General features: G+C 48.8%; 1 protein-coding gene across 9 annotated transcripts in view; it reads left to right on the top strand.

Annotated features, from left to right (window-relative positions):
* RAP1GAP (RAP1 GTPase activating protein) overlaps positions 1-26,417 on the top strand; it is a 269,542-nt gene that overhangs the window by 19,263 nt on the left and 223,862 nt on the right. For 6 of the 9 annotated variants that reach the window (XM_088459489.1, XM_088459483.1, XM_088459480.1 and 3 more), the window contains exon 1: positions 8,681-8,758. The exons of 2 other annotated variants lie outside the window; for them this stretch is intronic. Coding sequence is in view for 6 of the 7 variants with exons in the window: in XM_088459483.1 (XP_088315609.1) it covers positions 8,715-8,758 (44 nt within the window). In the remaining variant the exon portion in view is untranslated. Of the gene's footprint in view, positions 1-8,680; positions 8,759-15,538; positions 15,558-26,417 lie in introns of those variants that run through there. One more of the 9 variants, XM_088459477.1, reaches the window with a different exon arrangement.

Below are 26,417 nucleotides of genomic sequence, written 5' to 3'. Positions count from 1 at the left end.
ACTAGATCCGGTACTTCGTGGAGCATTGTAATCAATCAACTAATCAATCAACTAATCAATCAATCAGGATATCTACATCTGCACTCCCCACTGGTCACACCGTAATGTCCTTAAACTGTGTCCTGTTGGTACTAATAAATACATTTTTATAGCTGCGAGCTGATGCGTAATGTTAATACTTTATACACAGCGAGTCACGTGTTGAGGTGGCAGCTTTGCATTCTGGGCCTGATTCAGAGCTGCTCGTAAGCGGCCGCTCGTTCGCTCCGAGCGATGTTCGCACAACTGCGTATGGGTTGTAATATGCATGCGCGAACCAGTCATTGCGGTCGGAAATTGTGTGCTCGCAAAATAGCGAGTGCCTGCTAATTTGAGTGACAGAATGAGGCGTTTGTGGGTGGTAACAGGGGAAGGTGCTTGAAAACGGGGAGTGGTGATCCGAACGCAGGCGTGCCAAACGGTCAAAACGGGCGTTTTAAGGGTGTGCATAATTAACAAAGCAGCGTCATCGACCACGTTACTTGGTTGTCTTTTAGCCTGAACTGCTCGCATGATTGCGGTAGGAAAATCCTACCACAAGCACTGCGAGCAGTTCATACGCCTTTCGATGTACTCGATTAATCTAATAAATAGCGGAGATAACGTAGGATGCGAGCGGCCAGGGGGCGTTTTTTAAAAAATAGCGAGCGCATGTTTCATTCGCTCGTTCAGACATAGAGGCATCAACAGACCGCAAAGAGCGAGCGCTCTATTTAAATATCCGGCCCCTTTTTCAGAACGAGCGAGTGCAAATAGCGTCCGGCTCTGAATCAGGCCCTCTGTTTCACGAACAGCATGGATGGCCCATGGGGCTTCTATTGTATGGAGTCTGATATACTGGGCATGCTGGAATCTGTAGTTCCACTGCAGCTGGATGGCCCGAGTTTGACACCACGCTGCTTTAGAGGGAATTTTCCCTGTCCCTGGTGCTGAATCCAAACTGTCATTACACTCATGTACAGTCAGAGGGCACCAGATAACAGGAACCACGACCGAGCCAAGATGCCATCTGACGCCGAGCTCTGCTTTATGAATGCCAGCAGTGCTAGCGATTTGGACTGATATTGCCAGTTACAAAAGAGAACAAGGTCAGACAAAGGGTTGAATCCTGGGCACAGGAAGGGAGATTGACGAAGAGAGAAGAGAGAGGTCCTTCAAGGACATGTAAGAGAACCGGAGACATTGAACAGATCAGACATGTCAACGATTCTGTACACGCCGTAAATCTTCCGTTGCGTGTTAGTGTCGCGTCTGAGTGACGCACGCGCACACACATCATCACTCATCCATGACTCACCCGATGTCTGTTTCCACTTTGGAGAATGAGACCTGGAGCTATATACAGGTAGAGAGCCCCGTATTGCACTTGTACACTGAGGGCCTGATTCAGAGCCGGACGCTATTTGCGGACGGTCGTTCAAAAAAAAGGGGCCGGCTATTTAAATTGTGCGCTCGCTCATTGCGGTTTGTTGACGCCTCTATGTCTGAGCGAGCGAACGAAAAATGTGCTCGCTATTTTGTAAAGATGCCCCTTTGCCGTTCACATCACACGTCATCTCCGGTATTTATTTGATTAATCGGGAACATCGAAAGGCATCTGAACTGCTCGCAGTGCTTGTGGTAGCTTTTTCTTACCGCTATCACTGCGAGCAGTTCAGGCTAAAAGACATCCAAGTGACGTGGTCGATGGCGCTCCTTTATTAATTATGCACTCCCATTAAACGCCCTTTTTACCATTTGGCACGCCTGCGTTCGGATCTCCACTCCCCCGTTTTCAAGCACCTCCCCTGTTACCACCCACAAACGGTACATTCTGTCAATCAAATTAGCAGTCCCTCGCTGTTTTGCGAGCGCTCGATTTCCGACCGCAATGACTGGTTTGTGCATGCGCATTACGACCCATACGCATGCGCAGTTGTGCGAACATCGCTCAGAGCGAACGAGCGGCCGCTTACGAGCGGCTCTGAATCAGGCCCTGAGGACGGGGATGTTGGCCCGGCTGGTATAGAAGAGCTGAGCTCCAGCAGGAGAGTACAGGGGATAAACCAGCCTGGTAAGGTCACACTGCAGAGAATCGATGGGGCAGGGGTAAGAACCGTGGCAGGGACCACACAACTGACACCAGGAACACAGGAGCAGATTTAGTGCCCAATGACTCCTCTGGAATTGATGGAGACCACCCATAGACCCCTGGTTGCTCGTCTGTCAAAGCCAATGCAAGGTTTACTCCTGTGTGCTCGAAGAGAAATAAAGTACTGATCAACCACTGTCACTTTATAGGCTGTGTTGGAAAAATGACAGTAAGCAGCTGATTGGTTGGTACTTTGGGCCTGATTCACTATGGATCACAACAGCGTACGCAGATCAGCCAATGGTGCGGACACTGCTCATGCGTATATGCATTGCAGTGCGCGTGCGAGAGTCAGCATGCGACCGCCCTGTGATCACACACGGAGAAAGAAAGCCATCGCAGATTGAGTGAGTGGACATCAGCGTTTGGGGGGTGGTGACGGGGGAGTGGTCGGAGAAACGCAAGTGCACCTGTCCATTTGAACGCCGTTACATGGGCGTGGATAAATTAGCCACTGCGACGGCATATGCAGCCTGAGTACTCACTGCGTGTGACGAGGTTAGCGATTTCTGAGTAAAGTCAGACCCGTGTAATTGTGCGTGAGGGGCCGATGTTACTCGATGTTCCCGATGTATACGCAGGACTGCGAGGTATTACGCATGTGAGATAGCGGTAGTGGGCGTCTCCATGCTGGCTGTGCGACAGCTTTGCGATTGCACTCAGCATATTTTCGGAGCAGACCTGCGTGTGTAATCGCAGCCGCAATAGCGATCCGTAGTGAATCAGGAGCCTTATCCACTTACTCTCTTTCCAAGGTTTGATACTGGGTGAAAGTTGGCTCCTGTCTGGTCACACCGCAGCCACTACAAGTCTCAGCGAATCCTCCCCCAGGTGTATAAAGTGCATGGCTAAATGTGCTGATTGAATACTGTGGCTGATTTATTTTTTGGTCTATGTAAAAATTTTCCCTCTGAGCTCCGGCTTCAGGAATACGGTCTCCTCCGCGTTGGCCTCTGCGCATAGCGGCCATTTAATCGCTGTGATTGGAAATTGTTGTCCCTTGGAAAAATAAAGTTTTCAGATAAACTGAGGGTTTAATAGCAGGACATGGTGAAATACGCCTGGCTTTGGAGAGCAGCATCCGTGCTGACATTTCTGCTAATGGACTTGTATACATGACAAATTGTATAAGTCTGTATGCGGTGAAATGCACAATTGTCTATATGCTGCTCACCAATCAAGGGCTGGCGCCTCGGCGTCTGCGTCCTCAGCCTCCGGGAACCTACATCTGTAGACTTTAAATAAGACACAGGTCGTATCTACGTATTCTCATAGCGCAGGTTGTATCCACGCACAGTAACCTGGCGCATGCACCTGTATAAACCAAAGAGAAAACAGGGTAACTATCTGAGAAAAGAAGGAAAAAGGAGTTTGCCACAATTAACCGATTCAAAAATAAATCTGTGTATATATATATATATATATATATATATATTTATTTATTTTTTAAAACAAAAGTTTTTATTTTTATTATAATAAATCGTGAAACAAAAATAAATCAAATACAGTATAGAACACTCAATAGATAAAAAAATATCCAGAATACATATACAAATGGAAATACATGTACCTAAAGAATATTTTCAAACTTCCAAACATACAGTATTAATATAAAGAGAGAAGGAAAGGCGATAGAGAGGTCAGCAGAGACCTGGAATATTGAGAGACTGAGGCCTGATTCAGACCCGCTCGCAAGCAGGTAGATGTTGCCCAAATGTGCATGCGCATGACGGAGGCGGCCCCGTCGTACGCATGCGCGAGACCCGAATAACGACGGCCAAGCCGTCGTTATGGGTCTCGCACCAAAGGGGGCGTGCTGTCGATGTTGATTGACAGCACGCCCCCTTTGGTGGGCGTGCCGGGGGCATGGCTGCCCAGACAGAGGCGTTCCCATGGTAACGCCTACCGTCAGGGGCCGGCCCCACTGACATCACTAGTGATGTCAGTGGGAGTGCTTTTGGCTCTGATAGAGCCAAAAGCACTCCAGGGCTTGCGGCAGCGAGACCCTACCGCAGGGTCTCATCGCAAACCTGATGGTCGCGATGGTCTTGACCATCATTTTGGCCGCTCGCTATAGCTGTGGGTGGTCACCCACAGCTATGCGAGCGGCCAGGAGGCCGCTCCAAAAGATAGGAGGGACGGCTCTGATTCAGAGCGAGCGCTCTGTCAGAGCGTCCGGCTCTGAATCAGGGCCTGAGATTGGAACCAAGGAGACAAAATCATTTGAAATTTAGCCACCCTATTAATTTGTAAACTGGTAATATACTCCATAGAAGCAATAAAGTTAATCTTTGCAACAAGGGCAGGTAACGGCGGCGGGCATTGGTCCTTCCAATGTTTGGCAATTAGGGATTTGGCTGCGTTACATATGTGTACGAGCAGTTTGTCCTGGGATTTGGAAATCCCAGGTATAGGAGCATTGAATAAGGCTGCTAGAGGGTCTAAGGTTATCCTGATCCCAAGAACAAGGAAAATCAATGAACGAACCTGGTCCCAAAAAGGAAGTATAGAGGGACAGGACCACCAGGTGTGGAGGAAGGTCCCTTCCTTCCCACATAATCTCCAGCATAAATTAGATGTGGCCGGGAACATGGCCTGGAGTTTGGTGGGTACTAGATACCATCTGGAATAGACTTTGTAGCAAGTTTCTCTGATTGATACACTAATGGAGGCCTTAGCTGTGCGCAATCTAATCTCTTCCCATTGATTATCCGCCAAAACTAAGGATAAGTCAGATTCCCAAGGCAAATCATGGGGTTCACGAGCCGGGGAGTCAAGGGTCAAAATCGAGTGGTAAATTCGTGAAATGTTACCCTTCCGGCCAACTGAGAATAAGCATAACCGGTCAAATAAATCCGTATCGTTAATGACGCAGCCGAGTCTGTAGACCCCAGGATCACCCCTAATCTGGCACAGCCTGTATATAAATATATAATGTTCCCCAGTGACGGCTAGAGGGAGACGAGGCCTTACTGTAGTCCCGACATCACTGGAGTGAGAGGCGCTTGTTAGGCTAACAATGGTGTAATTGAGTTCCCCCCCCCTCCTGTGTGTATGAAATCAGCCCCCAGGAGTGTGGGGCACAGTGACTGTAGTGATACAATGTCGCACACTGCCCCCTCTGTGTCTCCCAACACTCCACAAAGCTGTGCGGCATGCACACAACACAATGTCACGTGTGTAGCTGCCTAGATCTATCCATATCCTTTGTCACCCTACACGTGGGTATGTATAGATTCGTTACATACAGATCTACACGATAACCTTGAGGGAGAGGACGGGGTTAATGCGTGCGGCAGCGGCTGCGTGTCCTGAGTCAATACTGAATGGCTTTGTAAATACACTTAAACTTTGAAGTGGAGAAGCGGCCTGGGAAATCCATTAACACAAGTTAAACACCAGTATGATGGATGAGGCGTAAAAGCAATTTGCTGTCGCCGAGTGACCAGGGAAACCGGAATCACACGAGGCAGAGCTATGAATGGTACCCCTGGGTGGGTAGGTAGACAGGTGACCCCCCACCTTCATAGATACAGCCATACTAGTTATACACGGCAAGGGACAAGTGTAGGGGTGTAATGCCGTAACTCACATACGGCCTGATTCATTACGGATCGCAACTGCGATTGTAATAGCGATTACGCAGGCAGTCTCACTGCGATGGTATGCTAATCCATTGCGATCGCTATGATGTCGCAGCACAACATTATGATGCCCGCCTTACCTTACACACTTCCGTACTACTTAGCAAGACTGAGAAACCATCGGTAACAGTGAGTACCATCGCAGCCTCACGCACACTGGCACAAGATCTGACCTCACTCAGGAATTGCTAACGCTGTGTGTATACAGGCTGCGTATGGCATCACAGTGGATAATTTATGAACGCCCCTGCAACGGCGTAGAAACGCACTAGCACGCCTGCGATTTGCCGACCACCCCCCCCCTTCGTCACCACCCCCAAATGGTACTTTCTGTCAATCACTCTGCGATGGATCTGCGTAGTGACTGCGATCGCAGTGGCTTGACCGCGCACTGCGATGCATGCGCAGAACGCAACAATCGGCCAATTGCGTGCGTAATCGCAGTTGCGATCGGTAGTGAATCAGGCCCATAGTGGGGGGGGGTAAGGGGCGCCATGACGTGATTCCGTTTTACGAATATAAAAATAAAAGTAAACCATAGATAAAATTTATACGCAAAAGATAAAACATGTCAAAACTTCACGTTTCCTTTTTTTCTCAGGTTCTGGCAGCGATAACACAACAACAAGTACTGCGGCGATGTCCATCCTACTGCCCCTTATAAGGTTCCCCATACATAATCGTACCGGTGGCAGGATTACTGCCAACAGTGGTATAGGGCGGAGTGAGAAGATGGAGCAGACCGGGGGTGCGGAGGGAGAGTAGGAATTACTTGTTGTACAGAGTAATAAAACAGAATAGTCAGAAATAACAGAACTCTCTGTAACTCAGACAAATGTTACTATGTAAGGAAAAGAAAGATTGTGAATAATAAGTAACAAAAGTTTCCCAGTTCTGTAGGGATCTCGTCTGTAGGGATTAGCATAGCGCTCGCAAGCGGGTCGATGGTCGGGCAGTGCGCACGCTCGAGCCTCGGAGCAAGTGAGAAATTCACTCGCTCCGGGGCTCGCTACAAACGGGGCGGCTGTCGATGTTGATCGACAGCTTGGGGGGAGTGGCTTGCCAAACAGAGGCGTTCCCGAAGGAACGCCTGCCGTTTGGGGCCGGCCCTACTGACATCACGAGTGACATCAGTAGTGAGCTTCCGGCTCTATTAGAGCCGGAAGCTAACTGTGGCTTGCGGTAGACGAGACCCTACCACAAGGGTCTCGTCGCAAGCCCGATGGTCGGGACCATCGCGACCATCACCTTGGCCACTCGCTAAAGCTGTGGGTTGTCATCCACAGCTTAGCGAGAGGCCAGAAGGCCGGTCAAAAAAAAAACCGCACTTCAGACCTGCGAGCTGCCTCCGGAAGTGAGTGGGTCTGAATCAGGGCCATTGTCTGTAGGAATATCGTCTGTAGGGATATCGTCTGTAGGGATATCGTCTGTAGGGATATCGTTTGAAGTTGCATAGTGACTCATTTACACGGGTCAAGCTTGGTTTCCTGGAGAGTATTCAGTACCTATTCTTTTCACAAATGGGGCCCCGAAATTCCATTATCTGGCTAAGAGACAACAGAGTATATATCACCATTATATACAGAAGTAAAATCTGCTAGAACCGCTAGGAGAGACCCCGATCCGGTGGAACGTTCTTGCACATTTGTAGCAGCCTGGACTTGTCCGAGTTATGGTACAAACCCCTCTGTGCTGGCCAGCCCCACGCCAGCTGCATGGAGGCTCCCGCACTAGCAGGGTACTTTGCCGCAATTCCCCCTGACCCCACCACATGGCGGTTTAGCTACACCTACAACATGAGGCTGCTTTCAGAATATATTTCAGGGCCACTTCACCAGCCCACCTCGCCTCACAGGTGTCTCTCAGAGCAAGCGCTCTGCTGCCGGGGGGCCTGAACCGCTTCTCCTCTCACACAAGGTTCCGGTGCCACCGCCGTCTCAGAACCCAGACTCACTTAGTTACACATTATTCGGTTATTCAGTCACATTCCCAAAGATCAACAACTCAGATCGTGGGCTCATCAGTAAGTGCGCAGTTTTTCAGCAACCCAGATGCCATTTTGTTGCACGAGTCCCCGTGATCGCCTGTAATATCAGGTGCAATTCTGCAAAATGTGGTGTCAGGAGACAGGATATAGGTAATGCAGCCTTAGGGTGTAAGAAGGGGGAGCGTGTTGTGAGGAATAGAGAAGGAGACTGGGAGACTCGCACACAGACTGAGGGCCTGATTCAGTAAGGATCACTATTACGATCGCGACTGTGATTACGCACGCAGTCTTACTGTGAAGATATGCTAATGATTACAATCGCAATGCCATACGCAACCTAACACAAGGACGCCCTCCTTACCTTACACACATCCGTAATACTTAGCAAGTCTGCAGAACCATCGGTAACAGTGAGTACCATCGCAGCCTCACGCACACTGGCACAAGCTCTGACCTTACTCAGGTTTTATTAACCTCATCGCACGCAGCGAGGCCTCAGGCTGCGTATGGCATCGCAGTGGTTAAGTTATGCGCGCTCCTGTAACAGCGTTCAAACGCACTGGCGCACCTGTGTTTCGCCGACCCATACGCTCACTTCCTGTCAATCACTCTGCAATGGGTCTGCGTAGTTACTGCGATCGCAGTGGATTTGCGCTCTGCAATGCATGCGCAGAACAGAACAATCGGCCGATTGTGTGGATAATCGCAGTTGTGATCGGTAGTGAATCAGACCCTAGAGAGAGTGTGCGAGACACACACACAAACAAACACACAGATTGAGGTTGTGGGGACAGTGGGAGACACACACAGGGGGAAGGAGAGTGAGGGCACAGGGGGGGGGAGCAGGCAGCTGTGGAGAGTGAGAGCTGGGAAGTGGCCGCAGTCACACAGCAGAGTGGTACTGAGTGTAACCATGAACCACAGGAAAAGGAGTTTCACGTTTGGGGCTTACGGAGGGTATGTACACGGTGACCCCCTGCTTCCCCCTCTCCCTGTCACTCAGGAGCAGCGCGGTTACTGGCTACAGAGTACCCGATAATCTCTCTGTGGCTGGAAGGATTATAGGAGCAATCGGTGACCCTTCAGGGGGCTGCAGGGATTAACTGCTGGCTTCACTACACACACACACACAACTGACACACACTCCTGCACAAATGCACACATACACAGCTACACACTGCTACACAAACACACACAGACACACACTCCTACACAAAATCACACACACAGCTAAACACTCATACACAACACAGATACACACTCATACACAAACACGCACACACCACAGATACACACTCATACGCAAACATGCACACACACAATCATATACAAACACGCACACACAGAGATAGTTACACACTCCTCATACACAAACACACATAAATACACACAGACATAGAAACACCACAGGTTCGCACTCATACAGACTCACACACAGATACTGTATATACCACAGACACACACTCCTACACGAATACACACCTATTGCTGATCCTATTGCTGTACCCAGTGTGATCCCATTGCTGTACCCAGGCACATACACACCATAGACAGATATGCACACAGACAGACTCGCATACACCCAAAAACACACTTATACACACAGATAAGTGCACACAGTGATGCATACATACACACACACACACACACACACGAACAAACAGATAAAGTACATACACAGTTACATACAGACACATACACACACACAAAATCCACTTTACTGTTTATCAGTCACGGAGATTACTGGGAGAACCCGTTACTGTCACAAGTAGTGATTAATACAGGAGGAAAGCCTAACTATGTACCCAGTGTTATCCCAGCATTGTACCCAGTGTTATCCCAGCATTGTACCCAGTGTTATCCCAGCATTGTACCCAGTGTGATCCCAGCATTGTACCCAGTGTTATCCCAGCATTGTACCCAGTGTTATCCCAGCATTGTACCCAGTGTTATCCCAGCATTGTACCCAGTGTTATCCCAGCATTGTACCCAGTGTTATCCCAGCATTGTACCCAGTGTGATCCCAGAGCTGTACCCAGTGTGATCCCAGAGATGTACCCAGTGTTATCCCAGCATTGTACCCAGTGTTATCCCAGCATTGTACCCAGTGTTATCCCAGCATTGTACCCAGTGTGATCCCAGAGATGTACCCAGTGTGATCCCAGAGATGTACCCAGTGTGATCCCAGAGATGTACCCAGTGTTATCCCAGCATTGTACCCAGTGTGATCCCAGAGCTGTACCCAGTGTGATCCCAGAGATGTACCCAGTGTTATCCCAGCATTGTACCCAGTGTTATCCCAGCATTGTACCCAGTGTGATCCCAGAGATGTACCCAGTGTGATCCCAGCATTGTACCCAGTGTGATCCCAGAGATGTACCCAGTGTGATCCCAGAGCTGTACCCAGTGTGATCCCAGAGCTGTACCCAGTGTGATCCCAGAGCTGTACCCAGTGTGATTTCGGAGCTGTACCCGGTGTGATTTCGGAGCTGTACCCAGTGTTATCCCAGCATTGTACCCAGTGTGATCCCGGAGCTGTACCCAGTGTGATCCCAGATCTCTGCCCAGTGTGATCCCGGAGCTGTACCCGGTGTGATTTCGGAGCGGTGCCCAGTGTGATCCTATTGCTGTACCCAGTGTGATCCCGTTGCTGTACCCAGTGTGATCCCGTTGCTGTACCCAGTGTGATCCCGTTGCTGTACCCAGTGTGATCCCGGCGCTGTACCCAGTGTGATCCCGGCGCTGTACCCAGTGTGATCCCGGCGCTGTACCCAGTGTGATCCCGGCGCTGTACCCAGTGTGATCCTGGCGCTGTACCCAGTGTGATCCCGGCGCTGTACCCAGTGTGATCCCGGCGCTGTACCCAGTGTGATCCCGGGTCTGTACCCAGTGTCCCGGCGCTGTACCCAGTGTGATCCCGTTGCTGTACCCAGTGTCCCGGCGCTGTACCCGGTGTGATCCCGTTGCTGTACCCGGTGTGATCCTGGCGCTGTACCCGGTGTGATCCTGGCGATGTACCCAGTGTGATCCTGTTGCTGTACCCAGTGTGATCTGGGCAGCATGACAGATTAGATATACTGCAGATTATTACTATACTGACCTCTCTAGTGATCTGCAGAACATTGCTCTGTCTCATGTACCACCTGACAGATATATAGTGATATATTCTGCAGATTATTATATTACTGACCTATCTAGTGATCTGCAGAACATTGCTTTTTCCCATCTATGTCCTGACAGATACATAGTGATATATTCTGCAATTTATTACATTACCGACCTGACTAGTGGCTGCAGAACATTGCTCTGTCCCATGCACCCCATGACAGCTACATAGTGATATATTCTGCAGATTACTACATTTGCGACCTCACTAGTGAGCTGCAGATCATCGCTCTGTCCCATCTACCACCTGACAGATACACTGTGATATATTGGGCCTCATGCAGAGGTGGGCACGATGTTGATGTTTGCGCAGGTGAGCGATTATTTGCTAGGGTGCATGCATGAAAATTCATGAGAAACCCTACGGCACTTGCGTTCCCCTGAGCGTACGCAGAGACCGCTGACGCGTATGGAGGCGCTGTCGTTAGAACCGGCGAGGCAAAACCATGGGTGTTCCTAGGTGGTGTCTGGGAGTTGGCCTGAAGGGAACGCAAGCGGGCGTGTTATGGCAGTGTCACGGACGCATCAGTGAATGCGGCTGCAGTCCCATACGCAGAGCCACAGTGTCAGGGACCACGTTTAGCCAGAGTTTAGAAGGAGACACTACGTCAGCCATAGGCGGATGGCGCAATGGTGCGCCAATGGTGGAGTGTTCGGGAGCACTGGCGACATTACACTGTCCGTGGAGAATAAAAGGGGGAGTTTCAGGGCTCGCCCAGTCCGGCGACGCGCTAGTGCACAAGGGGGGAGGCTGAAACTTGCATTTGCGTATTACCGTCGCTGCGACTCTGCAAAATATCGCAGCCACTGCGGCAACTGCGTCCACTTCTGAATCAGGCGCATTATGAGCAGAGCACGCAGACTCGTGTAGATCGCACTTTTGTCGGAATGTAATTGAGTGCACATTGCTGCAAGGCAACTACGCTCATTATAATTCCCATCTTTTTGTAACATCATTTCTACATCAATTTTATAGAGAACACATCAGTGCAAGTTTCCAGGAAAATCGTCCTCTTTGTAAGTCTTATATATATATATATATATATATATATATATATATATATATATATAATCATAGGGGGAAAGGTCTATGGGCCTGATTCAAGGATGTATGCTAGCCCGAAGGTTAGCGTACATCTCCGATATTTAGGGGGCTGCGTAGGCGCAGGACCCGTTCTGAGCATGTTGAGAATGGGTCCTGCGATCTCCTCACAGTCCCCCCTAGCCGCAGCGTGACTGACATGCTGCGCCATTTGTGGGGGCGTGGCTGGTGATCATTGGCATTCCGTGGCCTCTGAATCAGGCGCAAAGTCTCGGAAAGGTGATTACGTGAGAAAATCACTGGAATAATAATTTTTTAGAACAATATATTTTTTTCTCTTTTAAATTGTTCTAAAAATTTTTTATAATAATATTTTCAATACTTTTGGACAATTTTATTTATTTATTTTTTTGCAGCCATCTTTTGGTATTGAAATCTGGGATTTCCATGCCACTGCGCATGTCTGAATCAACGAGCGAAGACATGGGTGTCGCATATTCCCTCAGACGCTTCGGGCCAGTATAGCAGAAGCAGCGTAAAATTACTTCTGCGCCGATATTTTATTGATAAGTTGAGGCAATAGGCCGCTTTTTAATGAAGCGATAAGTGACCATTAGAAAATCAATCCCTGTGGCATATTAATACATATGTGCTGTTAGATTTCAGCTCCACTCTTAGGGCCTAATTCATTACCGATCGCAACTGCAATTACGCACGCCATTGGCCGATCGTTTCGCTCTGCGCATGCCTATGCATCGCAGTGCACGAATCGGTCACTGCGATCAGGATCGCAGTGACTACGCAGACCCATCGCAGAGTGATTGACAGGCAGTGCCGTTTGTGGGTGGTGATGGTAGGAAGTGGTAGAAACGCAGGCGTGCCGGTGCGTTTGAACGCCGTTGCAGGGGCGTGCATAAATTAGTCACTGCGATGCCATACACAGCCTGAGGCCTGATAGCGTGCGATGACGTTCGCAATTTCTGAGTAAGGTCAGGGCTTGCGCAAGTGTGCGTGATCCTGCGATGGTTCTCGATAGTACCGACGGGTTTCGCAGTCTTGCTAAACATTACGGATATGTGTAAGATAAAGTGGGCGTCCTTATGTTGTGCGGCGGCATAGCGATGGCAATGGATTAGCATACTATCGCAGTTGAACTGCGTGCGTATTCGCTATTGCATTCGCAGTTGCGAGCGGTAGTGAATCCGGCTTTTAGCAAACAATTTTTTAGGCAAACGTTACAAGATATAAATCTAGAAAAATATTAATAAATAATTAAAGCTTTCAAATCCTTTAAATATTACAATAAAAGCTCTATTTAAAGAACTAAAATGACTTTTAACGGTTAGCGGCATCCGGAAATCCTCCGTTTCCATGGTTAGCAGACCCTTTTACACTTTAATAGATCGGCCCCAGATGCGGGTAAGCGCTTTTCTGCTTCGTAAAGCTTGTAACGCAGTTATCTGTGCTGACATTTCTCTTGCTGGCTGTTACGTTATAGAGCGTCAGAAATATTACCCCCACTCCCCGCAGTTGCCATTTGAAATGTAATATATTAATCTCCCAGCAAAGAACAATTCTCCAGCCGCTCATTAACAAGAAATACTTCTACTTAAAGGCTGATAATTAGATGCCTCTTCATTAGCGTGACATTGAGTGAAAATAGGATTACTGGTCTACAAAATATCTCTCTAGCCGGGAGTGACCTGGGAACGGCGTAAGGACTGAGCTTTTCCCTGCCGCCGGCCCTGGCGTTCGTAAAATATCCTCCTGTTATAGACTGACGGACCCACACAGCTACAGTCAATGAGCAATACGCTGATTTTCAGGCTATATTTCATCCAATGACAGGCAGATATCAGCAGATGTAACCTGACAGCTACAGTGACAATCTGCTGTTCAGTGCAACCTGACACGATATTAGCTGTGAAACAGAACCGTCATTTCTGACCATGTGGTTGTTTTTATCCAGGACTAGCGCTTGGATGTGCGCGCCAAAATAGCGATATGTACAGGGATTTATTATACAGAATAATCACTTAAAAAAAAATAGGGACATTTCCTGAAATCTGGGACTGATTTTTGTAGTTAGAGATGGCTGGCAGCTGGGTTCATGTAATACCAATACTCACACGTGTACTAAGGACAGTGGCGATGTCCCCTCTCTCTCATCACTCTATTAATTATATTCTTGTGGATGCAATGAGCAGTATTTGGCATTAAAAGGTGAACATTGAATTTAGGACCTCATTCAGAGTCTCTCGCTAGCGCTGTGCGCTCGCAAACGTGCGCGAACTACTTTGTGCGATCGCAGGCCGCTCGCTCGCCCAGCAAAGGCAGCCCAGGGTAATGAGTGACAGGAGAGTCCGTTTGTGGGTGGTAACAGGGGCAGGACACTAATAACGGGGGTGTGGTGGTGCGAACGCAGGCGTGCCTGGGTGTTTCAATGCCGTTTTAGAGGCGTGCATAATTAACAGGCAGCGTCATAGTACACGTCACATGCCTCTCTTTTACACTGAAGTACTCGCAGTGCTTGCGGTAGGGTAAGGCTACCACAAGCACTGCGATCGCTTCCGATGGTGCTCGATGTACCAGTGTTTTAATACACTTCCTGGAGATGACGTGCGCTGGTGGGCGGCTCTGCCTGTGCGATTGGGCGTACGCTGGCCGCTCGCTAAGAGATGGGCGTGCTTATGCCTTGGCGAGCGATCGCTTCCCGTGGCGCCACTTTGTCAAATTTGCATACGCTGGGGGCGAGCGACTCTGAATGAGGTCCATAATGAGTGTGTGTGTGTGGGGGGGGGGGTGGAGTTCTAATGTGCTAGGGTTCAGCACTTTTTAGTCATTTTAGTCGTCCCTCCATGTGCACCAGGAAAGGGCCACAACAACTGGAGTCACCTGATTTTACTGGGACGTCTGTAGATAGAGTGCATGCTCCTGTGTACCAGGCGTGTATATACTGTGGGAGCCTTTGCACTAATGGAAATGCATTGAGTACTGATCCATAAAACAGAGAAACGTCACTGCGGTAACTTCTTATCCTCAAATACATGAATAGGAAGATGTGTTTCCTCTGTGGAGCCACCTCAGCCCTCACAATGAATAAAGGTGGAGGTGAGGCCGATGTACTGCCCAGCGCTCAGCTCTGTGTCGGATCATCGTTCCCCTGGCATCATGTGAGGGAGGGGAGACCCTGTATCTATGCTAAGCACCAAAGAGGATGAGATGGAGGAGGCTGTATTGGTCGTACAGATTGTGGAGATTAGCAGTGAGCCCCGTGTTGTAGCGGAGGCCGTCATACATGTGTACAGCGTGTAATGAGCCCACAGCGGGCAGACTCAGCTTAGCTCTCTCACATCAGGGCAGTGCTTAGGAAACTAGGGCAGGAGCAGTGTGGGCACCAAGGGGCACTCATTCCTTCAGTTTCCTGACATCATTACGCCACTGTCAGTTCTGTGCCCGGGGGCGCCTGGAGCTGACGGAGCCATTACAGACCTTGCTTCTTCGCCTGCCCATTCAAGAACCATGCTGGGGTGGAGGAGCAGCAGAGATGTGAGTCGGGGGAGGGGTGGGATTGGGTCTGGGGGGGGTTCTGAGACAGACTGCGGACAGGAACAAGCAGATCATGAACACAAAACGCATCCTGATATGATTTTGTGCCTGACAGGGAGCTGCACTGGGCTAACAGCTCTGTTCTCTCAGGACAGCATTTATCCGTTGCTCCTGGTACGCTGTCATAATTTCCAGAAAGCCTATCCCTCATTCCAAATCACTGACCTTGGATGGAGAGGTAAATTGCTCTCCTGGCTGCAACGTAGGAACAATAAGTAGCAGACGGTATTTCCATTAACTCTGTGTACAACATGGCTACCTCCGCCCACTCTGACGGGGAAATGTATCAAACCGGCTATAGAGGACAAGTGGACTAGATGCCTATAGCAACCAATCAGCTTCTAGCTATCATTTATCAAGTACATTCAATAAAATGATTGGTTGACATGGGCAACTTCTCCACTTGCAGTTTTTAGAAGGTTTGATACCTCTCCCCCAGAGAGAGGTCATCATGGCCATCCTCAGTTGCTAACATAGCACAGCATGGGGGGAGGTTTACCAAAGCTTGGAGAGAGATAAATTACCAACCAATCAGCTTCTGTTATTTTACAAAGATAGCCGGTAATATGACAGACAGACTCTGACTGGTTGGTATTGTCTCTCCACTTTATCTCTCCAAGGTTTGATTAATCTCACCCTATAGTCCCAGAGCCAGATTAAGGGCCACGTGGGCCTGGGTGTGAACAAGGGCCTATTGTGAGAAGCGGAGAAGGTGTGACCAATGCTGTGTGGGTGCGGCCAGTGTCGTGTGGGTCTGACCAGTGCTGTGTGGGTGTGGCCAGTGTTGTGTGGGTGTGGCCAGTGTCGTGTGGGTGTGGTAGCACTATGTGGGTGTGGTCGGTACCATGTGGGCGTGTACACCCCTGTCACTCTCAGCCCCAATGTCACCCTAAATACATAACAGAACGCGGTAACTAGAAATAGAACTTGAATACTTATGATTTATGGTGACCGTGTGGCCAGCTGGGCGCTGGTCATCATCATTCCGTCATGGGGATGGGCCTATCTTTATGTGGAGCTGTGGTCCTGTATAATATTCCCACTTATCCGTGCCTGCCATATGTCCCGACTACCAGGAATTTGGGAGTTACAGGTAGCTGTAATTCAGATTTGTCCAAACACTAGCAGAGAGGCCTTGGGGGCGGCCTAGCGTGTGTAGGCCTCAGGGCTCTATGAATTAATGGCATGGTATAACCACCTCCAGTAAGGTTTTCCATGATAGGAGTTGTAGTCCACCAGGACAGTTCCATTTTTTTTCCATGTACCGGATCAGCAGCTCTGGGGAACTTTTCTCTACAGTCCTGGTGACTGGACGGAGTTATGAGGGCGGTATAATATTACTCCAGCTGTCACCTACAGATATTTCCTCTTGCATCTTTGCTGCGTACGTGGCAATTCGCGCCATGCATGGCACGAGGCGTGTGCCCGTGAGCGGATACGCGCACGGCGTTTGCTCCGGCGACTTCACAGGATTGCACGGTGCGATTGCAGTGCGCGCCGCAGTGTACGCACAGTTGTAGCGCGATCGGCAAGGATGTAAGAAGACACATCTGTATACAATCCTATGTATACCCGTAGTGTTATCTACCACTCTGTCCTATTGTCGTGTTGTTGCCTGGACCGTTCTGCGTCCTCACATTGTTGTCGCACCAAAACGTCCAATTTCACGAACAGACAGATCCGGCCAAGTTCTGTATGACTCAGGATTGGTCAGAAATACGCAGAAATGCGTAAATTAGCATCTGCGCATTAACTCGTTGCTTGTTCCCATGCACAGAGGGTCTCATTCAGACCCGCTTGCAAGCGGGTCGATGGTACCCAAATGTGCATGCGCGCGACGGAGGGAGCTCAGTCGTGCGCATGCACGAGACCCGAATAACGACGGCCAAGCCGTTGTTATGGGACTCGCTCTAAAGGGGGCGTGCTGTCGATGGTGACTGACAGCACACCCCCTTTAGTGGGCGTGCCGGGGGCGTGGTTGCCAGACGGAGGCGTTCCCATGGGATCGCCTACCGTCTGGGTCCGGCCCCACTGACATCGCTAGTGATGTCAGTGGGAGTGATTTTGGCTCGGATAGAGCCAAAATCACTCCTGGGCTTGCGGCAGCGAGACCCTACCGCAGGGTCTCGTCGTCATGGACGCTCACATAAGCTGTGGGTGGTCACCTACAGCTATGCGAGCGTCCAAGAGGCCGCTCCATTTTCAGGTAGGACGGCCCTGATTCAGAGCGAGCGCTCTGGTCAGAGCGTCCGGCTCTGAATCAGGCCCAGAGATCAGTCTGACTCAGATCAGCCCCAGCATGTCATAGCACCATAACAGATCATTACAGTCACATACATGTGTATTGTGTATTATGGGTGACTAGCCAGGAGCTCAGATTGCTCTGGTTTAGCCAGATTAATAGACGTCTGCAGCAGCGCTGTAACATACTGACACCTATTCAGAGAACGCAGCTGAAAGCTCTGCAGGGAACAGACTTTAATGTATATTTTATTAGTGTTTTTGTGCCCTGGGATAGATTCGCACAGCGCTTCCTGCGCTCGCTGTGTTCATGAGTCATATCCGTCATTATGTGACAGGAACCCAGCACTGCCTATAACGTGCTAAACACCTCCCGAGACTGGTGTACGCCGAGCGAAGACGTAACGCAGGCTCTGCACACCTGCAGCTCACACGGGCAGCACAATAAAGCGCAGGTCTTCCTGGAACGCGGGGAGGTCGCGTTTGGCTGATTTGTCAGAGCGCTAATGGTGCATACACACGGTCAGATTTTTCTTCAAATCTGTACGATAACGATTTTAAAAATCGTTCAATCGTTCATATCTGAAGGAAAATCTGACATGTCTGAACGATGCGCGTTCCCGATGGTCAGATAACGATACCTGACATCTGATGTGTTTGCAGTCAGATTTGGACGATTCCATTCATTTTAATGCAGTCAAAAATCGTTCATCTGACAAATCTGACCGTGTGTATGCTCCATAACGGTTTTCACGGGGATCCGAACAAGCGATGTTCCGGCAGGAAAACAAGGCGTCAGCATACTCTCCTGAACGGGTCTCTAACGTGTCTGAATTATTTTTTTTTGCAGTATACTGTTTGTATGTTTAATTACCTCTGCTTTTATAGTAATGCGGGGACACCCAGACGCGCGTTACACTGTACATACTAATCACCCGTGCCTTTCACTTCAGGTGTCGGGCGGTTGAATTTTTTTTATTTTAACACTTTTTGTTTCATTCCAGTGGAGCCGCCGTGCACCTACAAAATGGAAGACTTGTGTTCAGTGCGATGGGAGTGCCTTAAAAACAGGTGTAATACAAAAGGTCAACGCTAATTTGGTTGACCTATAAAAAGGTCGTAATGGCCAAAGTTAGACAGTACAGAAGGTTAACAGGTTCAAAAGGTCAACACAGAAATGGTCGACCTTTTTTTTTTCTTTTTATAACCCTAATCTACACCCTAACCCTCCCCTTGGTGCCAAACCCTAATGGTGGGTACACACTGGGCGGTTAAAGTGGACGACTGAACGATAACGATATTGTTATCGTTAAGTCGTCCACTTTATCGTCCATTTTTATCACAAAAACGATGAACGATAACGACGACGCGCGTTCCCGCGGGTCGTTCGTCATCATCGTTCATCGGGTTAACATGCAGGCCAACCTGACGATGTCGTCAGGTTGCTGCATGTTGGGGAATGGGGGAAGAGAGCCCAGGGAGCATATCGTCTAGTGGATACGCACCTTTACTGTTACACCTTGTGCCTGACCCTAACTGTCCCGCCTAACCCTCTGGTAAGTGCCTAACCCCATGTCTGTGTGGAACATTTCCATGTCGACCGTACATGTTGACCCTGTGACGTTGACCAAATCATTGTACATTCTTTGTAATTGCCGACCTTTTGTATGGAACCCTAAACAAAAATGAGATACGTTTAACGAGTTTTGCATTTCTTCAGGTATTCGGCTTTGAAAAGACAACGATTTCCTGTTGCGTCGCCGGCGCGTGGTTATAAATCACGGCTTGAACACTTTTGTATATGAATCTAAACACATTTCAGATGTGTACATAAATTCCATGTGATCTATAGGTATTATTTTTTTCTTGAACATATTTCAAACGCCAGTAGGAGCTTCTTCTGTCACCGGGTAGCGCTGGACAGCTATAATATAGGGACTGCTCAGAGGACGTGTCCCTGCATTTCTCACACTCAGGGGTCTGTGGTCATCTGTGACGTTCCTGTGCGCGGCTTTATGGAAATACTTCTCCCCATTAGGTTATAGAGATGAGGGTCAGCGGGGCGGACGCCTTCTCAGCGCGTAGGAGAGAATGCTTGTTATAAATTTAATCTCCGTCAATTCATACTGAACTGTTCATTGCATCAAATATCGTAATGGAGGGGAAAAATAAGATCCGGAGTGCATTAGTTGCCTGGATACTCATCTCATTATGCAAATCCTCCGGCATCGGAAACGTCTGAGCGCAGAGCTGGCTGCAGAGCAGTGACGGACATTTACAGATAATTAAAAAAGCGCAGGTGAGCAGGGACAATGTCAGTGTTGTGACAGGAGATATATATGTAGGACGTGACACATTCTGAATTCCTACCCCTGTCACAGACAGCAGTGACCTACAGAGTCATAAAGTCCTGTACTGCACAATAACTGGGATATTGTACTGTTCAGTGACCAGAATATTATACTGTGCAGTGACCAGGGAATTATACTGTACAATAACTATAATATTGTACTGTACAGTGACCAGGGTATTATACTGTACAGTAACCAGGGTATTATACTGTACAGTGACCAGGGTATTATACTGTACAGTGACCAGAGTATTATACTGTACAGTGACCAGGGTATTATTCTGTACAATGACCAGGATATTATACTGTGCAGTGACCAGAGTATTATACTGTACAGTGACCAGGATATTATACTGTGCAGTGACCAGAGAATTATACTGTACAGTGACCAGGGAATTATACTGTACAATAACTATAATATTGCACTGTACAGTGACCACGGTATTATACTGTACAATAACCATAATATTGTATTGTACAGCGACCAGGGTATTATACTGTACAATAACCATAATATTGTACTGTACAGCGACCAGGGTATTATACTGTACAATAACCATAATATTGTACTGTACAGTGACCAGGGTATTATACTGTACAATAACCATAATATTGTACTGTACAGTGACCAGGGTATTGTGCTGTACAGTGACTGGAGTGTTATACTGCACAATGACCAGAGTATCATACTGTACAGTGACCAGGGTATTATACTGTACAATAACTAAAATATTGTACTGTACAGTGACCATAGTATTTATACTGTACAGTGACCAGGGTATTATACTGTACAGTAGCCTGGATTTTATACTTAGTGACCAGTGTATTATACTGTACAGTGACTAGGGTATTATATTGTACAGTAACGAGGATATAATACTGCACAATAACCAGGATATTGTACTTTACAGTGACCAGCGTATTATACTGTAAATTAACCAAGATATTGTAATGTGCAGTGACCAGGATATTATACTGTACAGTATTTTCTACATCAGGGTCCATAGGGTACCCACAGGATACCTTGGGTATAGGTGATGACGTCAGGCATCGGGCACCATAGAGTTAAAGTTTTCAGCCTCCCAGGATGCACTAGGGTCCCCCTCCTATACCCCGCCCCCGAGCCAAGGCATCTCAGTTTCGTTGGTGCCCGGCTCGGAGTCGGAGCACCTGTTTAGAGGGGGGCTAATGGTTAGCCCCTGAAGTTTTCTTCGCAGCAGCTGTGGCTGCTCATCTGGAAGTACAGCATGGACAGTCAGTACTGACGTCCATGCTGTCTTCCCTACACCCCCGCCGGTACCAGAACGCTGGTACTGATCCGGGGATGCTGGTAAGCATCTGGGGTCACAGCTAGCGGTGACCCCAGGTGTCATGGACCATGGCCGGATTCAAGGGGGCAGCAGGTAAGCAGCGGGGTGGGTACCTGCTGAGCACATGGTCCAGAGTCCCCAGGCAGGGGGCTCCCTGGGGACTGGCTGCAGTGTCGGAGCCAGGTAACTAACCTGCGCTTCCACTACTCCCTTGGCACAGTGGACCGCGGCTGAGCGGTAGCGCTGCAGCGTCCCAGGGGTTAATTGCATGCCAGGGGAGCACGCCTTCCCTGTAACACAGCCGGCGCCTCCCCCGCTGCACACAGCCCTCTCTGCTCCTCGGTGGCCATCTTTGCTGAAGCATGGTGAGCGCTGCTGGAAGCTGCTGATCGGTGGCATCGTGGTATGGGTCCCCCGGCATACCTCTCCTCCGTTGGTTACAGGTCTGTGTATGCAGCGCTGTGTCCTACCAGGCTCTGTGTCTGCGTAGTTGAGGATCAGCGCTGTTAGTGCAGGGAATTGATTTCTTCTGCATTGTATGTGACTGTGCTAGCGCTGCTGCCTGTACTTTCACTTTCTACTGTCAGCCATTTCACTGTCCCTGCTCTTCTTCTGCTAAAGCCCTTGCGGTGCGGTGATTGCAGGGTGGTTCTCCCACTATACTAACGAGTATGAGTGAGAGGGGTCACATACTTACCATCATGTCTGAGAGTGACTTTCCTCTCCAGCTTATGTGTACTACGTGCAAGGTACCAATAGCGGAGGGGGAGGGTAACGCGGAGGGGCTATGTCGACAATGTTATTTATTGGCGCGGCCAATTACTGTCACGGCTCCGGTACAGGAACCGCCCTGGGCTTGTTTCGCCAAAGCGCTTACAACCCTAGTGGGCCAGTTAGCTCCGCAGCCTGCGTTTTCACAGATGGGATTGTCCCAGCAGTCAGTGGTGTCGTCACCCATGCAGGTTTTCCCGAGACAATTGATGGTACCCCACAGTCTCTCTATTTCCCCTCCCCAGGTTTCACAGGATCCTGCGTGGGTTCATTCACTGACAAGTTCTGTACAGCATTTATCGGACGTTTTACAAGGGGAGTCTGTATTGCGGCCACATAAGCGGCCGGTGACGTCTCTGTCCGCTCCTTATGAGGATGACGACGTGACGTCCGATGATGGGGAGATTCTGGATCTATCTGACCAGTAACCTCTCCGTACTAAAGAGTCGGACGCTAAGTCCAAGGTTTATATTCCTGGTCTTATTCGGGCAATCCGTACAGCTTTAGTTATTGAGGATGAAGATCCTCCGGTGTCCAAGTCAAAATATGCCTTTTTTAAGGATATTAATGGTGACGCCACAGTGTTTCCTCTTTCGGATCACTTAGTAGACCATTTAGAGGAGGCGTGGAAACACCCTGGTAAACGGTATCAGCCTCAGAGACGCTTGGCGGTGGCTTACCCGTTTGCGGACAATTATTTTTCTAAGTGGGAATCCCCTCCACAGGTGGATTCTCATGTGACACGCCTAGTCCGAAGTGCCACATTGCCCATGCCCTCCATGTCCTCCTTGAAGGATGCTACGGACCGTAAGGTGGAGATCTGCCTAAAGTCCGTTTATTCCCTCGCGGGTAGGGAAGCCAGACCGGCTATGGCCGTTTGTTGGGTAGCCAGAGCTATGGAGCGCTGGGCGGATAGTTTGGAGGCGTCTTTGGATTCCGACTGTTCGGCTGAACAGACCGAGTTGGTAGGCAATCTCCGGGATTCGGCCACTTACATCAATGAAGCGGCCTTGGATATCAGTACCCTTACTTCTCGGATTTCTTCAGCAGCTGTAGCTGCTCGTCGCACCTTATGGTTGCGATCTTGGAAGGCGGACGCTGATTCCAAAAAGGGCTTGGAAGTTTGCCTTTTAATGGAGAAGTCCTATTTGGTCCGGATCTGGACAAAATTGTAGCCACGCTGGCGGCAGCCAAATCTGCATGTCTCCCGTCTGCTGCAGTTCCTTCCAGTTCAGGTACGTCGTCCTTTCGGCCTTACAGGGCCCAGGGAAGGCCTAAAGCACAGTCTTTTCCCCGACAGGCTGACCCCAAAAAATCGGCCAAGCCCCGGAAACAGGCCTGGAGTACCAGACGTCCGGCCCCTAAGTCAGATGACAAGCCTACGGCCTGACGGTCCGGGCCTCCCTTTGGGGGATCCCAAAGTGGGAGGCCGCCTGCTGCAGTTCGCCCAGTGTTGGTCGGTAACCACGACAGACAATTGGGTTCACGAGGTGGTTTCTCACGGGTATGCCCTCTCTTTTCGACACAGGCCCCCATCCCGATTCTTCACCATGGGTCTTCCATCAGACCGTAACAAAGCCATGGAACTGCGGAAAGTTTTGCACACTATGCTCCAGGCTGGAGTTATAGTGCCTGTTCCATTCTCCCAGAGGGGCCAGGGCTTCTATTCCAATCTGTTTTTGGTGCAGAAACCCAATGGGTCGTATCGTCCGATCCTCAACCTCAAAGCACTCAACAAGTCCTTGCGGGTGCCGAGGTTTCGGATGGAGACCCTACGGTCCATCATTCTGGCGCTGGAACCTGGGGATTACATGGTGTCATTGTACATACAGGACGCTTACCTATGGACTTCGTAGAAATAGAGATAACAAAGGTAAGTTCTTACCATATCTCATATTATTGTGTACAATAAAAAAGAGAATTGTACTGTGCAGTGACCAGGATATTGTACTGTGCAGTGATCAGTATATTATACAGTACAGTGGCCAGAATATTATACTGAAAATTAAATAGAATGTTTTACTGCACAGTGGTACGGGTATTATACTGTACAGTAACTAAGATATTATACTGTACAGTGGCCAGGGTATTATACTGTACATTAACTAAGATATTATACTGTACAGTGACCAGGGTATTATACTGTACATTAACTAAGATATTATACTGTACAGTGGCCAGGGTATTATACTGTACATTAACTAAGATATTATACTGTACAGTGGCCAGGGTATTATACTGTACATCTGCGTTCCTGAAAACGGGGGCATGTCATCCTTGTTTCCTGGGGGGTGCTAAGGCCAGGGTCTGCGTCGTAGGACTTAGATTTCCTGGCCTTGCAAGCGGCCAGGTTCCGGCCAGGCGATGGTCGCGATGGTGATCTCATTCAGCGTCTACGGACGCTCCTCAGATCGCAGATGCCTGCTACTAGCATATTAGTTGGCCGGTATTGCTTCCTTTACGGCTGTGCAATACCGTCCACATCTGAATGAGACCCTCAGTTCCCTCAGGTGCTTTTCCTTCTCTTTTCTGTCTGTATTTTCCTATGTGCCTGTAATACCTCCTGTCCATCTGCTCCCAGTTCTCCGTTATATGCCTGTGGTGGCTGTATCTCAGTATGCTTTACTTCCCCTTCAATTTATTTCTATTATGTTTTTTCTTGTTTTGTTTGTTTGTTTTTCTTGGAAAAATGTAGTAAAAATAAAATGAGTGCAAAATATTCACCTGAAACAAGCGCTCCGACTGCGACCGATCACCTAACGCAAGCACGGAAGTAGGGCTGCACACACCCGCCACACTACCATCAGACGCAGCGGTCACGCGCGTCTTATTAATCACCGCCCAGATGCCGTCAAGGAAACGTCCACTTGATGTTAGTCTTTGATCGTTTCAGATCTGTCACAGACGCTTACTACTTGCTACTTCAAGACGCATGCGCACAACATATTCTCAGATTAGGACGTATACACAATGGGATTAGAAACTGTTTCTAAGGGCCTGATTCAGCAAGGAGCGCTATTCTGCTAGAACGCACGCACCGCAGTTGCTAATATTAGCGGTGAAATGCAGATATTTGCAATGCGATCACAGCCTGACATAAGGACGCCCACTTCCCCTTACATACATCCATATACTTGGGCAATATAGCGGAACAATCGGTAACATTGGACTCAGACGCACAGTTAAGGCAGGTCAGACCTCACTCAGGAATTGCTAACTTCAGCGCACGCTATGAGACCTATACGTATGGTATTGGAGTGGATAATTTATGCACGCCCCTACAACGGTGTTGCAACGCACTTTCACGCCTGCGTTCGTCCGACCCCCCCCCCCGTCATACCCCCCGTCACCACCCATAAACGGCACTTCCTGTCAATGTGCTCTGGGTCTGCGTAGCCTCTGCAAATGCAGATCCCATCGCTAGTTCACGCACGCACACAGCGTTGCATGCGCAATGCGAAACAATCGACCGATTGTGTGCGTCTTTGCTACTGCGATCCTTGCTGAATCAGACCCTTAGTCCGTTGCTTAAGATGTATAGGACTCAGAACCAGGCCCAAAACGTTCTGCTGCTCTGCTCCGTCAGTCCCTACACTGGTTGCCTGTGTTTTACAGAATTCAGTATACAGTAAGTAACTTCTGCTTACACATAAGACCATTAACCAAACTACACATATAGCTCTTCCCTCATAGGGCTCGATCCAATTAGGTGCGAATTGCAAGTATCGAGTTTGTTTCTTTAAACTCGCACACTTTGCTGCGAAGCGCGCTCCCGAGAACTCTCCAATCCAATTAAAAATGCCTATTGGCACTACTTGCAGCAGAGGGGTGCGAATTGACTGCCAAATGAGATTTGCGAGAAATGCATGAGAATGTGGGGAGGCCATCCTGGACCCCCCAAAATGGATAATTTCGTTAGCAGGACCGTATAGACGGCTGATTGTGCTCATTAGGAAGTTACTGTAGGTTTTGAAATGGTGTCAAATGGCTGCTTTGTGCTTATTTTTAAAAAATGCAGGAAAATCATAAAAAACAAATTAAACGAAAAATGCAAAAAAAAAAGTTGGAAAAGGTGATTTTGGGGTACTTGGAGGGCACATTAAAAAAAAAAAAAAAAAAATTAGCTTT

This window comes from Taudactylus pleione, unplaced genomic scaffold, assembly GCF_031769625.1.
Source record: "Taudactylus pleione unplaced genomic scaffold, aTauple2 ptg000912l, whole genome shotgun sequence".
NCBI classification, from domain to species: Eukaryota; Metazoa; Chordata; class Amphibia; order Anura; family Myobatrachidae; genus Taudactylus; species Taudactylus pleione.
This window is presented reverse-complemented; position numbering and strand designations above follow the sequence as displayed.